The sequence below is a fragment of the Pteropus medius genome, unplaced genomic scaffold, assembly GCF_902729225.1.
Source record: "Pteropus medius unplaced genomic scaffold, Ma_sr-lr_union100, whole genome shotgun sequence".
In the NCBI taxonomy this organism is placed as follows: Eukaryota; Metazoa; Chordata; class Mammalia; order Chiroptera; family Pteropodidae; genus Pteropus; species Pteropus medius.
The window spans coordinates 2,554,823-2,568,364 of record NW_024355206.1 but is presented as its reverse complement, the minus strand read 5'-3'; the positions used below and the strand labels follow the sequence as shown (position 1 = coordinate 2,568,364).

Here is a 13,542-nt window from a genome sequence, read left to right as displayed (position 1 = left end):
GCCTGTGCTTGAATCCCTGTGTCCGCAGCCTTACTTTGAGTTTCTCATTTGTACGGTGGGGCTCTTTATGATACATCTTGCAGGGCTGTGGCCTTCTCTCTGCATGGCAGACAGCCGAGGGAGACAGCAGGGCAAGGCTGGACCAGCGACAGGATGTCCAGCCTGGTGGCCCTCAGCCCTTAGGCCAGTGGCTCTCAACTGTGGCTGCACATTACAATCACCTGATTGTAGGCAGTGCTTCTCGATGCCTGGTTCGGGGCCAGCAGTATCAGCATCAACAGGGAACTTGGTAGGAATTCAGATCCTAGGACTCGGCCCCAGGCTTGCTGAATCAGAAAGTCTGGGGGTGGGCCCAGCACCCTGGTGATGCTGATGCACAGCCAAATGTGAGAACACGGTGCTCGGGTACTGGGGCTGCTTATAAAGCACGCGAGGTCATTCAACTGTCCTTAAAACACCAGCAATTCTTGTTTTAGTGGAGCTGAAGTGGGGCCCAGGCACGGATTAAAATAACAACTCTAGCTGATGCTAATGAAAAGTCATGGCCTTGGTTCAGACCCTTCTCCCCCCATGCTACCCTCTTCCTTCAGAGGGCTGCGTATGCGGCAGAGTGCAGCTGCTCTCCCGGGGTCCCCTGGATCCTCAGGTAGTCCAGAGACTAACCATCAGTTATTGACATTTGGTGGGTGCCTGAGTTCTGACAAATGTGGTGATAGGGGCATTGTATGCAACACCTCCCAAGAATCCTATGAGTTGTTAGAATTCTCCGCTTCACAGTTGCAGGAACTGAGGCACAGGGAGGTTAAGTACCTCGCCCTACGTCACACAGCTACTAAATGGCAGAAGGAGGACTCTAACCTAGTTCCCCCTGACACTAGAGCCCACTACCTCTGCTTCCTCATTTTATAAATACGAAGAGGAATGACTTGCACCAAGATGAGGTGAATGGACCTCTGAGCCAGGTGGCACTCCTGGGAAATCATGCCACCCCTCCATGCATAAAAGTCACTGGAAAAGGGAGGCAGAGGCAGGCCTTACTAATTAAGTCACATGCCACCTAGATGCCTGGAGCTTCTTCTTGGACCACAGGATTCAAGATATTAAGGAAATTGACACTTGTCCCCCCCCCATCCCAACTCAAGTCATCATCACGCAGACTGGGGTTCGTCCACCGTTGCCTGGCTCAGAGAGAAGAAAGGAAAAGACGAGAAAGGGGACCGATGACAGAGCGGAGAAAATATAGAAGCATTTTACTACTAAAGATGCATTTTCCAAAAGCGAGGTGGCTGCTTTCCTGAGACGGAGGCCTCTGGTCCCCGGGAGCGGGGCCGAGTAGAGCTGACACTGCTGGCGAGGAGTCCTCAGCGGGATCGAATTCGCCGGGCGATGCGATAGAGCTCCATCGTTGCCCTGGCATCTTCCACGGAGCTGTGCCCAGACTGGCTGTTCTGTAGACACAGGGACAGAGTGGGGACTTGGAGTGGGGCCGAATGCAGAGGCCCTACGTGACCCTGCCCGACCCTGCTCACCACACCCCAACTTCCAGGACTCTGAGGTGTGTCAGTGGGTGAGTCTCCCCAGACCTCTGACACCCTGGACTCAGCAGGTAGCTGGAGAAAGCCTGACTTTATCCACTAGCCCTGGGACCAGGACACTAAGGCCCAGATGTGGCCAGGCACAACATCCAGTGTCCTGTCCATGCCCGCGAGGTGCTTACAATCTGGGGACAGGTGGGGACGCTGCAGACTTGCTGCTGGATGCAGAAGGGCTAAAGCAGCTGTGACAGCAATCCTGGGCACTGGAGAGTATGTTGAAAGTGCCACTTGCTCAGTAAGTTGAGAAGGTGTTATTTGGTGAATCCGTGTGCAGGCCATTCTGTCCTCGGTCCTGTGTTCCTCACGGCTAACAGAGGGGCCAAAACTCAGCCCCACCCCTGCTTCCTATGTGATTCCTGCTGCCCAGCCAAGCAGGCTGGGGTGCCGGGGCTCGCGCTGTGCCTCCCACACCCCCTCTCCTGCCTTCCTCCACCCCCCTTCATTCTTCACACTCCACGTGGATCTGGTCTCTGGTCCTGTCACTCATTCTTTCTTTGTCCCTGCTCCCAGGACACCTGCCCTTCCCTCCATCAGACACTCCCCACAGCATGTGCTGATGATTTAGTTAGGGGCCACCCTCCATTGAACCAAGGACAGGGCCTTGGTCAGCTGGTGTCCCCAGCATCTAGTTCAGCCTGATGTGTAAAAAATATCTGTTCACCTGGAAGCCCAACAAAGATACTGCCCCTTTCACAAGCACAGAGCTGCTCAGGACTAGGGGAAGACAGTGTCCCTGGGGTTGAATATTTGCTCCGCAGCCATGGGGGGGGGCGGGGGGCAGTTAGCATCTTGGCGGGAAGGGCCAGGCCCCAGAGCAGACCCTCCTAGCGATGCCCGGGGTGGGCTGCCCAGAGGCTGGGGTCGGCCGCCCCACCTCGGCCCCGGGACGAGAAGGCGTCCTGACCTGGATGCGGCGCCCAAGGAGGCGCTCGCTGAGCACCCGGAGGGAGACACGCTTGCAGCTGTCCAGGCCAGCCTCATGCCACAGCAGCCTGTCGGTGGCCGTGTCGTAGATGGCGTAGCCACTCATGTCCTCCTTCAGCGCCTTGAAGTCGTGCTTCAGGTCATGTCCTACCACCAGCTTGCCTTTCAGGAGCTGCAGGATCTGAGCAGGGAGACACACACCCCACGCATCACCCAGGTCCTTTGGGCGGGTCTGGGGCGGCGTGGTGCCCTTGCGCATGGCAGGGAGCAGCCCGTCCTCCACTTGCTGTCTGACCTTGGGCAAAGCACCACCCCTCTGAGCTTGAAACACGTCATCTGCAAAGCGGGAAGAGGGCACCAAGTCCCTCCTCACACTGCATATTCTAGGCCCATCCCAATTTCTCTGTGGTTTCGATGCGTGAGATAATAAGAGAACATGTATTGGTCTCTGCCCCCGGTTCCTGACGCAGAGCTTCCGAAGCCCTTGGAATTCCCTGGGTGACAGGAGTGTCATGTTTTCTAATGAGGCGACTCTGGAGGGGCCCCTGGATGGGTGCTGGTCTCTGGAATAACCAAGCCATGATTAGAAGCTTGGGATTTTCAGTCCCCTCTCATTCTCCTGGGACGGGAAAGGGATTAAAAATAGAGGTAATGATTAAATCATGCCTTCATGATGAAGGCTCCATAAAATCCCAGAAGTATGAGGCCTGCAGGGCTTTGGGGTTGGTGGGCACAGGAGGTGCTGGGGGTCTGGCGCCCGGGCAAGGCATAGAGGCTCCATGCCGCTTCCCACATACCTCGCCCTATGCATCTCGTCCGTCTGTGCCCTTTCTCATACCCTTTAATAAACAATGTGTGTCCCTGAGTTCTGTGAGCTGGTGTCCGAAGCGTGTCTGTGGAGGGGCTGGTCTTGTAGGCGCGAGCCCTCAGCCTGTGGCATCTGACGCTATCTCCAGGTGGACAGTATCAACATTGAATTGAATGGCAGGACACCCATCTGGTGTCCATTTGTGTGGGAAAAGCCTCCACACATTTGGTGACCAGAAGGGTCCAAAGTGAAGTGTCTATGTAACAGTAAAGGGGACATACATGGAAGAAAGATAGAGTAGGGAAGAACAGGGTTTTTCTTTACATAAGAAGGAAAATAAATTGAGGCTTTTCCTTTACGCAATGGCCAGCACCTACTGAGCGTGTCCCGTGTGCCAGGCACTCATAAATGCGTCACGTATATTGTGTCGTGTAATGCTTTCAACAGCCCTACTGTGGCAGGCGGAATAATGACCTCCCAAAGAGACCCACGCCCTAATCCCCAGAATTTGTGAGCACGTTACATGGCAATGGGATATTGAAGCTGTAGCTGGGCTTTGGGTTGGTAATCATTTGCCCTTAAAACAGGGAGACTTGCCCAATTATCCGTGCAGGCCGGGCATCATCACAAGAAGTATCAACATTGTTTGGACCACTAGGTTTTGGGGTGATTTGCTAAGCACTATTAGATAACTAGGACAGTCACACAGCTCGTGGCAGAGCCAGCCTTCAAGCCAGCAGCCAGGTGCCAGTGCCTGTCATCGTGACACTTTGCAGAAAGAGCAGGCCCTCTCGCAGTTTCTGGCAGCTTAGCAGCCAGGCCACAGGGAGCAGCCCTGTGACCTCAGCCTGATGCCCTACACCTGTGCCCACATCTCACCTCCTCTGCTCACGGTGGCCTGACAGCGAATCTGCCTCTGGCCACATTGGCCAGTCCCCTTTCTTTACAGTGCCCTCTGACAGCCTGCCTCTCTTTCTCTGTGCATAGCCCAGGACTGTAGTCTGTGGTCCAGGAAGGAAACTTCTGGATGGCTGGCACCCTCCTACATCCTGCTTCTGCCTCTAGTGGCCTCCTGGGACTTACATGGGGCCTTTGATATGCTCTCCCTTGGACATCATAGGATCATTATGACCACTTTACAGAAGAGAGAGCTGAGGCTCAGAGAGGGGAGATGAGTTGTCCACAGTCACAGCACTGGAGGCAGAGTCTGTCCATCTATCACGAACAGGCAATGTCACCAACCTGCCCCACTGTTCTTGTGGTTTTCTTGGGGCCTCGAGCCTGTGCTCTCAGCAAGGGACTGGAGAAGGCTCGCTGGAGGAATGAAGCGACCCACCTCTGATGGACACCAGGGCTTCTCACACTGGGGTCTCAGGATCACACCAAAGTTTGGATTTGGATTCTGGATTTCTAACAGGTGGTGCCGATGCTGCTGGGCCAGGGTACCCCTGAGGGGTGAGGGAACATGACCTCAGAGCAGCGCCTCAGGGGAAACCCTGGGCACGCAGAGGGAAGGGAAAGCTTGCAGGGCGTGGGGGATGGGGGAACGTGCTGGGCTGTGGCTAGTGCTGACATCCTTTATCTTTCCAAACAATGTGGCCTGTTTTCCCCCGTGACTAGGAGCTCAAGGCCAACTCACACACGGCCCCCAGGGAACTGTCTCCTATTCCAGATGGAAGAGGGCCAAGTCATTGTGGGGTGGATTCCTGGGAAATTTTTCACTTCCTGAGTCTAGGGGTCCCGGCAGGAGTGGGCAGGGCTACGTTCAGCACCACAGGACTCATCATGAGACATAGAATAAGAGGGGGTGGACACGAGAAGGAAGGAAGAGAACAGCTATTTAGCAGACAGACACCAAGAGCCCTTCAGGACAAAGATGGTGAGCATGGGCAAGGAAAGACTCGCGGGATTACTGTGTGGTCTCGGGGAAGTTAAAGACTGATGCTGGGCTTCTGATCCTCATGCGTAAAGTGAGGGCCTGGAGCGGTGAGGCTCCAGTGCCTGATTAGCGGCCTGAGCTCCTCCGGCTTTCTGAGGCTGCAAGGGGATAATGGGGATGTCAGCCAGCGGGACCTCAGGGCTATGTGACCTGCTCTCCCTGGGATACCACAGGATCATTATAATCTGCCCTGGGTCATGAGGCAGCTTAGCCTCCTCAAACGGAGGAGGTAGAGACTCTCAAAATCCTGGAAAGAAGTGGAGAGGAAGTGGGGAAGGGACGTTTATCTATCTGCCTTCATCGTCCTGGCACCGGGCCAGGTACTTTCCCTCCCTCATCACGAGGCCTCTCAACAAGGATATTCTTAGTTCCGTGTTGCAGAGGAGGGGGCTGAGGATCAGAGAGGTTAAGAGGCTTGCCCAGGTCACACAGCTGTGAGCCGAGAGCTGAGACAGGGTGTCCGGATCCACTCGACATTATTATTATAATGGTTGTTACCGCCTACTGAGAACCTCAGGACAGTATTTGCCTTATTAATTGAAGATAGGAGGGCACTTCTGGGCTCATGTCAGAACTCAACGGAAGTTTCTTGAACCAGGAATACAGCCCCTAGAAGGCAGGGATCATCGTGCCATCTTACCAACAGGATGCAGAGCAGTGTGTACCCATGTCACGTGGCAGGACCGTGACAGGCCCAGGTGCAGGCGTCTGCCTACATACTCCTTCCGCTGTGCTTCAGTCTAGTTTCCCGTATTTCCCAGATGCACCTGATCAAACAAATTGCTCGGGGCCCTTGTTAAAAAGACACACTGAATTACAATCCCCAGGGGAGGGGCATTCGCCGGTGTCCCAGGGTATTCTCTGCATCTGATGAGTTTCTAAATCTCTGCCCCGAAGCCTGTCGAGCGACCCCAAGCCGGCTGCTTCCATTATGCATTCATCCATCCATGCTTTCATTAGTTCGTGTATCTGCTCATTCATTCCTGGCTACCAGCAGAGGTGGCTGTAAGGGAGTCTAAAGAATGTCATCTTTGCAGAGGTCTAGGTGCCTTATTATCATCTTCAGGGGTGGCCCTGGTTCCCCTTTTTCCTCCTATCCCCTACTCCTAGCTTGTGCCTGCTTCCCACAGGGCAGCTTACCCTGGGGGAACCTGAATTATGAAGTCGTCCTATTCTATCTGGCCAAGCCCCAGTGACGCCTGCCCAGTCGCAGCGCCCCAACAAGGCACTCCACCCGAGGCGAGGGCTGCCGTGCTGGTTACAGATCAAACAGCTCCCTGCTCACAAGGCTTCGCGGCCTCCCTTCTGTCTGTGTGTCCCTCCTAAACCACAATGCTTCACAGGATTCAGTTTCCTTGTTTGCAGACTAAAAATGCAACTACCCCTCCCAATCCCCATCACGAGGTAGATGCTACTCGCCATACTTGGTTAACATCAAAAAAGCATTAACTTATAGAAGTGAGTTTCAAGTTATTAAAAATTACTGTTAGCAAAAAGAGAAAAAATAATAATAATATTAACCTGAGAGGCGAGGGCCCTGAATCTGAGCACTAGGTCGTATCCCAGATTGTTGTGTGTCCTTAGGTAAGTCACTGGCCGTCTCTGGACCTCAGTCTCCCCCTGGGTTCTCTCTTATGCTGACAGTCCGATTTGTGGGGCTTTCTATAGACCAGAATTTCTCAGCCTCGGCACTACTGATACTTTGGTGATGTGTGTGTGGTAGGGGAGGGGCTGTCCTGTGCATTGTTGTATGTTTAGCACTATTCCTGGCCTCTACTCCTTGGATGCCACTAGCAGGTCCCCCTCCCCACTTATGACAACTAGAAGTGATTCTAGATATTGCTAAATGTCCCCTGGGTGGGGGGCAAAATTGCCCCACATGGAGAACCACTGCTCCAGATGATGCTCAGACTTAGAGCTGTCAGGAGATGACAGGCAGTCACTGCACATTATAAAAGTAATGGAACCACATTACAAAAAATGAATGAGAGAAGGGGTGTCAGGGGCCCGCTCACAATCTCTGCCCCATCGCAGCAGCGTTCCGGGGTGGACTCTGGGGCTCAGTGGCTCCCCAGAGCCCTCCTGGCTGCCATGGGCTGGTCCGTGGCTCACCACTAGCTGGGCTCACTTGCCATGCCCATCGGAGGAAGAGACAAGTTGGTGGGTGGCCTTTGAAAGATGCTGGCCTGAGCCCTAGACTCACCTGAGAAATATTACCTGGCCTTGCAGGGATTGTGAAATGGCCGACAAGCTTCTGCCCTTTGGGGCCCCCCAGCATATTGTGGGGCCCATGAGCCTGTTCTCTGTCTTTGAGATTAAAACACATTGTGGGTGATGAGTGGGATCAAGCTGCCTCGCTGTTTTTGTTCATGACAAGAAATGACAGCCGTTGCCTTGAACCACATCTTACATGCCGTGCCAGATGCTGTCCCTTACATACACTGGGCACGTCGCCTTCATAGGATGCATTTACACACAGTGACGTTCAGATCCCGATGTTCACAGGATCTGAACATCACAGAGCAAACTCTGGAGCCAGAATTTGAGCCTCTGCTCTGCTCCATCCTTGGACGGTTTGCTCAGCCTTTTGCCTCAGTTTGCTCATCTGTAAAGTGGAGTGATGATACCAGTTAAGTACCTGTCCGTCCCGTGGTGGGGACCGAGGCAGTGGTGCATTAAAAGTGCTTAGAACAGTGCCTGGACATGGTGCTGGATGCACCTGTGCTTCTGCCATCGCCCCTAGGTTACAGAGGATCCTACTGAAGGGCGCAGAGAAGTTTAGCAACAAGCCAGAGGACATAGCAATCAGGTGGCAGAGCTAGGGTTGGTCCCATGGCCAGCCTGAAGACAGTGCTTGCTCCCCAGCCCTGAGCTGTGTGTATTACTGCATCTCAACAGCAAAGGCCTGCATGAGGACAGAGGTGGTTTTGTTCCACGCAGTTGCCAGGACTCCTGTGTTAAAGCAAAAAGGGCGAGGGACCACTCCCACCCCCCATAGGGTGGGGTTGGGGAGGAACATAAAGGGCCCCTCTGGCCTGGGCCTGCCACAATGGTAGCATTTCTAGAGGCACAGATGGGGGACAGAGAGCGGTTCGGCTGAAGCTCAGGTGGGTGATGGCTGAGCTATAAGAGAAGGCAGGAAAGGTAGGGTAGGTTGAGGCTTGGAGGGCCAAGGATGCTGGGCTAGGGGACCTCAGGCCATGGAGAGCCATGAAAGGCTTAGAATAGGGGCTGGAGAGGCCGCTGCGATCTGAGCCCGGCTTGGGGAGTTTCTCTGGAGCAGGGTAGGAGAGACTGGCGCAAGCTGGCGGAAACGAGGGCCGGAGTCTCAGACCTCAGTACTTGACGGGAGTCAGAAAGGGGGGATTCAGACATACGAGGATTTATGTCCTTCTCTCTCCATGGGCACATTACTGACCATGAGTGGTGAACCAGGCACTGTGCTTAGGGCTGGAAGCCATGTCACTGCATCCAGCCTACAAGGGACCAGGGAGGAGGCATCAATACTCCCCTTTCGCCAGTGTAGAAACAGGCTCAGAAAGAGTCTATAACTTGCCAAAGGTCACAGACCAGTAAGTGATGGAGCAGGAGGCGCGAAGCCCAGAAGTGGTTCTAAAGACCTGCCTCACTCCCGGAATGCCAGGGACCTACTCTAGGCCGGTCAGCATGCCTCGCACGAGAAGCACTGGGCCGGGCAGAACCTCCAGCTGAGAAACAGAAGTGTTTCTGCAGCTGGACAAGGACCGGGGTGTCCTGACTCCCCGGCCAGTGCTAAAGGCTTCCAGGGAATTGCCTATATGCCCAGGCCTGGGGCCGTGAGAAGTGTTTCTCTGCTGCCTCCTGTCTCCCTGCTCTGTGATGGGGAGGGAAGTTGGGGAGGAAGCGGAGGGGTGGGGTCATGCTCGGTGGGGTCTCATTGTGGGGAGCTTCTCGCAGTGTCCCTGGGCCTCGTCGGCGTCTGAACAGACCTACTCACTTCTTTTTGCTGCCCTCCTCCTCTTCTTGGTGACTTTATGGTCTCCTCCCTCCTCACATTTCCTTCTTTCCAGTCCCGTCTGCCTCTGAGGTCTCAGGCCCTCGTAGCTGCTCCCAGGGGTCCTGACCCCTCTCCCCATTGTCATTTGTTCCTCACTCTCCTCCACAGCACGCCCTAGTCTAGTTTTCTTGAAACTGGCTTTGATCTTGCCACGCTCTTGCTCAAGAATCTTCAGTGACTTCTCTGAGTTGCAAGCACAGACTCCTCCCACCCCTCCCAAATAGCACCAGCCTCACGGAGTCTTTCCAGAACCATTGTGATGGACTGCGCCTCCTTCCCACGGCCCCTCAGTATCCTCTTAGTACCTCTAGAGCACTGCGGTCCAATAGAAATCTAACATGTGTGAGCCACATATGTGATTTTAAATCATCTAACAGCCACATTTTAAAAGGTAAAAAAGCAATAGGTTAAACTAGTTTTAAAGTTTTACGGAACCTAATATATCCAAAATATTACCATTTCAGCATGTAATCAATATAAAAAATTGGAGGCATCTTATAATTTTTTAAAATACAAGTCTTCGAAATCCTATTGGACACACACAGCTCTAGAAATTTTGAGCCCGAGTTTTGAATCCCAACCAGCTCTTCCCCATTCTGTTATGTGAACGTGTGTAAGTTCCTTAGTGTTAAGGGCTGAATTGTGTCTCCCTCCCAACCCAATTCATTTGTTGAAATCCTAACCCCTAGTTCCTCAAAATGTGACTTGTTTGGAAATAGGATCTTCGCAGATGTCATTAGTTAGCATGAGGTCATACTGAAGTAGGGGGAGCCTCCTAATCTAAATAACCAGTGTCCTTATACGAAAGGGGAAATTTGGGTACAGAGACACACACACAGGTAGAATCCCATGTGAACATGAAGGCAGAGATGGGGTGATGCTTCTACAAGCCAAGGAACGCCAGAGATGGCCTGCAAACCACCAGAAGCTAGGAAGAGTCACGGAACAGACTCTACCTCACAGTCCTCAGGTGGAGCCAAGCCTGCTGACACCTTGATCTCAGACTTCTAGTCTTCAGGGCTGTGAGACAAACACCTCTGTTGTTTAAGCCACCTAGTTTGCAATACTTTGTTATGGCGGCTGTAGCGAACCAATACACTCAGCTCAGGCGAGCCTCGGTTTCCTCGTGTGTAACATGGGGATGGCAAGGCGCACAATCATGGCAGCTAATGTTGAGTGTTCACAGAGGCACTCTCTGCAGGCATGTTCTCAGTCCTCACAATAATCATAGGAAGCTGGTACTGTTATCACCCATTTTATGGGTGGGGAAACTGGGTCCAGACAGGTTGAGTAGTTTGCCCAAGGTAATTTAACTGGATTCAAACACGAGTTAGCTCCTGAGAACCCACCCGGCAGGCCACGCGAGTGCTAGGGGAGCATCCAGCCAGCACTTCGTCAATAGTACTATTGTTGTGGCTTTTTCGCTCGCGGTGGAGCCTGCCACGGGTATGCATGTGGTGTGGGAAGTTGAGAAAAACCTCACTTCTCTTTGTTCTTGGACTTCCCCAAGCCCCACCAGCCTAGAAACCAAAGCATTCACTTGCCCTTCAAACCTTCCCAGAAGTGACTAACCCAGAGGCCATGTTTAGAGTGGTTGAGTTTGCTTTCTATTTGGTAATTTGAGAAACAGAAAGTTAAACCTAAAGAAAATATGACAACAAGCTGAAGGGCTAGATGGGGCGGGGTGGAACTCGGGACCACACGCTCACCTTGAATGATGGATGATGGCCTGCTGTGGGTCCACGAGCAAGCTCTCCCCTCTGCCCAGGGGGCTCTGGCTGGTTCTCTAGGACCCGGAGGGACCCCTGGCAAGGGACCCAGCCAGTGAAGGCCTCTGCCCAGGACCTGCCCCTCATTTCCCCACAGGGCTCACCAGTGGCAGCCTGGTATAGAGGAAAGAATAGGGAGTCTAGCCCTCAAATCAGTGTGGAGAACGTCAAGTGGGGCTCTGTTTCCCTATTACAGGACCAGCAAGGGGGACCAGATGCCCCAAAGGCTGCTCCCGGATGTGAATCTGAGTCTTTCTGATGTCAGAAGGTCTTCTCAGGGATGTAATGGAGACAACAACAGGTTTCTCTGTACCCTGGTCCTCCCCACGCAGGGTTAGCAAGGAATCTTACACCGCTGGGGACATAGGTCATGGATCTGGCACCTGGGGAAGGTGCCAGTGAAGCGCGTGTGTGTGTGTGTAGGGGAGGGTGTCTGTAGTCCCCCTTGGCCTGGCTGGCAAATGGCCCCTCACTCACCTCTAGCCTGGCCACGGCGAAGGGTGTAGCCTCCTCCATGTGCCAAGGTGTGATCCCACTGACCCGGGTTCTGTAATTGGTGATCTCACCTTCAGGCCGGATGAACTTGTCATAGAGCACAGTGCCGTGGTAGTCCACGAGGCTGCAACGGGCCAAGCCGCTCTCGATGCTAAAGGGCCCCAGCCCCACCATCTCGCAGTCCATGGCCACCACCTCCATGTTACTTGCCATGCTTCTCTGGTACCCTCAGATGTGCTGGAGAGCAGGTAGCAGGAAACGCATCACTCAGGGGCCAACCAAGGCCCCAGTCGTCCTCAGCCACCACCCAGCCAGTACCCTCTCCCCTGCCCTTTATCACAAATGCCACCTGGCAAAGGGAAGTTGGCCTCTTGCCACCATGTCAGCCTTCCCAGCCTGGCAGTCCCAGGACCTCTGGTCCTGCCTGGCAGCCTCAGGACCAGAAGGCCATCTGCCCTGGCCTGCCACCCTGGAGGCACGCATCGAACCCGCCATCCCAGTTCCTACCCTCACCTGCCTGCCTCCTGTGCCTCTGGTTCACGCCTGCCTCTCTGGTGCCACTTTTCAGCTACTGCAGTTCCTCTTAGCAATGACTCATCTAGGACTTCAAGCCAGGAATCCTCACTCTGTTTCAGTTTCAGGTTCATTTTCGAGTGAGGTCAGGGGCAGAAGTCTGGCACGTGGGCTGGCTGCTTTGTCTCCTTGTACTGCCGGCAGATGTGGGGAAGCTTGGTGGCTTGAGACTGGACTAACAAGGCAGCATGTCTGGCTGTCCCGCCTCTGCCCTTGTCCTCCCCCTAATCGCTCAGATGATGCTGCTGACGTGGAGGGAGTGGATTGCAACATCTTTCTTTCCTTCCTCACCCTCCGCCCACAGAATAAACATCTTTGGGATTGGAGCCGGGAAATGTCCTGCAGCTTCCGGGCCGCGACCAACTTCATGCTCTGTGAGGTTTTATGGTGCAGGAGGAGCTGGCCTTTTGGACGTCGAGGATATTAACTGGGAAGGGCAGAAGGCTGACGTGCGAGAGGGCTAGCCCCCACTCAGCCCGGGGAAGGCAAGGAAGCAGCGAGGGGGCCCTTACAGCCTCCATTGGTTCAAGGTGCCTCAGAAATGGCCACCTGTCTGTCCTCGATGGTCTCTGCCTCCAGCTGGGCTGCCATTGTTTCGGGACAAGGAGAAGCAGGCCTGGAGGGAGCCCCCAGGCTGGCCATATTTCCTATTGGTTACTCTCCCCCTTTCTGGAACTTTGACCTCTTAGAATAGTGCCTGGTGCATAGGGAGCACTCAGTCTTTGTTGAATAAATGAGTGAGTTACAACTAGGGCAAAAACAGGATCTGCTTTCAGTGAGAAAATGGTCCATCAAATACTATGGTAAGATTCAACCATGAGCTGAGAGACCCCCATCTTGCCTCCTAGGCCAGATTCATACAGAATAAGCACTGAGCCGTCGGATCTGATTGCCCCCAGTGGTCACAAAAATTTGTGGCTTGGAAAGAAATTTTCCCGGGTCCATGGTGTTTTCACCATGAGACATCCAAATTTAACAGACCTCAAAAATAAAACCAGCTAAACCATAAGGCATTGTCCCTGTTTGCTGTTCAGTTGGTTCAAATTTGAGGTCTGAGATTATTTTTGGTTCCCATCCCTGAATGAGCAACTTTTGCTTGAATTCAGACTCTTTGGGAACTTAATGTTTCTCAAATGCATAAACGATTGTTACCCTGATTTAGGGGGAGATGAAGCAAAATTCCCTTTACGTGAACACGCGTTGAAAAAGTGACCCCCTGACTCTTCACTTGGAGTTTGGACTCCACACACACTCTGGTGATCCACACATGTCGGCGTCCCTCCCCGCTGCACATCGCCCCCTCACCCCACTTGCCTCCTCAGTCTCAGACAGGACACGTCCCACCCCTCCAATTCTTGTTCCCATGGGTCCTGAGCCTGCCCTGCGGGGGGCTCCTAATCAGC

The 13,542-nt window shown here is 53.6% G+C and overlaps 1 protein-coding gene across 2 annotated transcripts; it reads right to left on the bottom strand.

Annotated features, from left to right (window-relative positions):
• Window positions 1-1,230: 1,230 nt before the first annotated feature.
• Window positions 1,231-12,356, bottom strand: ISG20 (interferon stimulated exonuclease gene 20). 2 transcript variants are annotated; one of them, XM_039858322.1, is made up of 4 exons: window positions 12,080-12,356; window positions 11,638-11,803; window positions 2,500-2,700; window positions 1,231-1,448 (listed from the first exon to the last, which is right to left on the bottom strand). In XM_039858322.1, the coding sequence occupies exons 1-4, from the start codon at window positions 12,211-12,213 to the stop codon at window positions 1,362-1,364; spliced, it is 588 nt and encodes a 195-aa protein (XP_039714256.1). In that variant the 5' UTR covers window positions 12,214-12,356; the 3' UTR covers window positions 1,231-1,361. The 2 variants fall into 2 exon arrangements, with proteins under 2 accessions (XP_039714256.1, XP_039714257.1); XM_039858323.1 differs by having other exon boundaries at window positions 11,549-11,803; window positions 12,080-12,100.
• Between the last annotated feature and the right edge of the window lie 1,186 nt (window positions 12,357-13,542).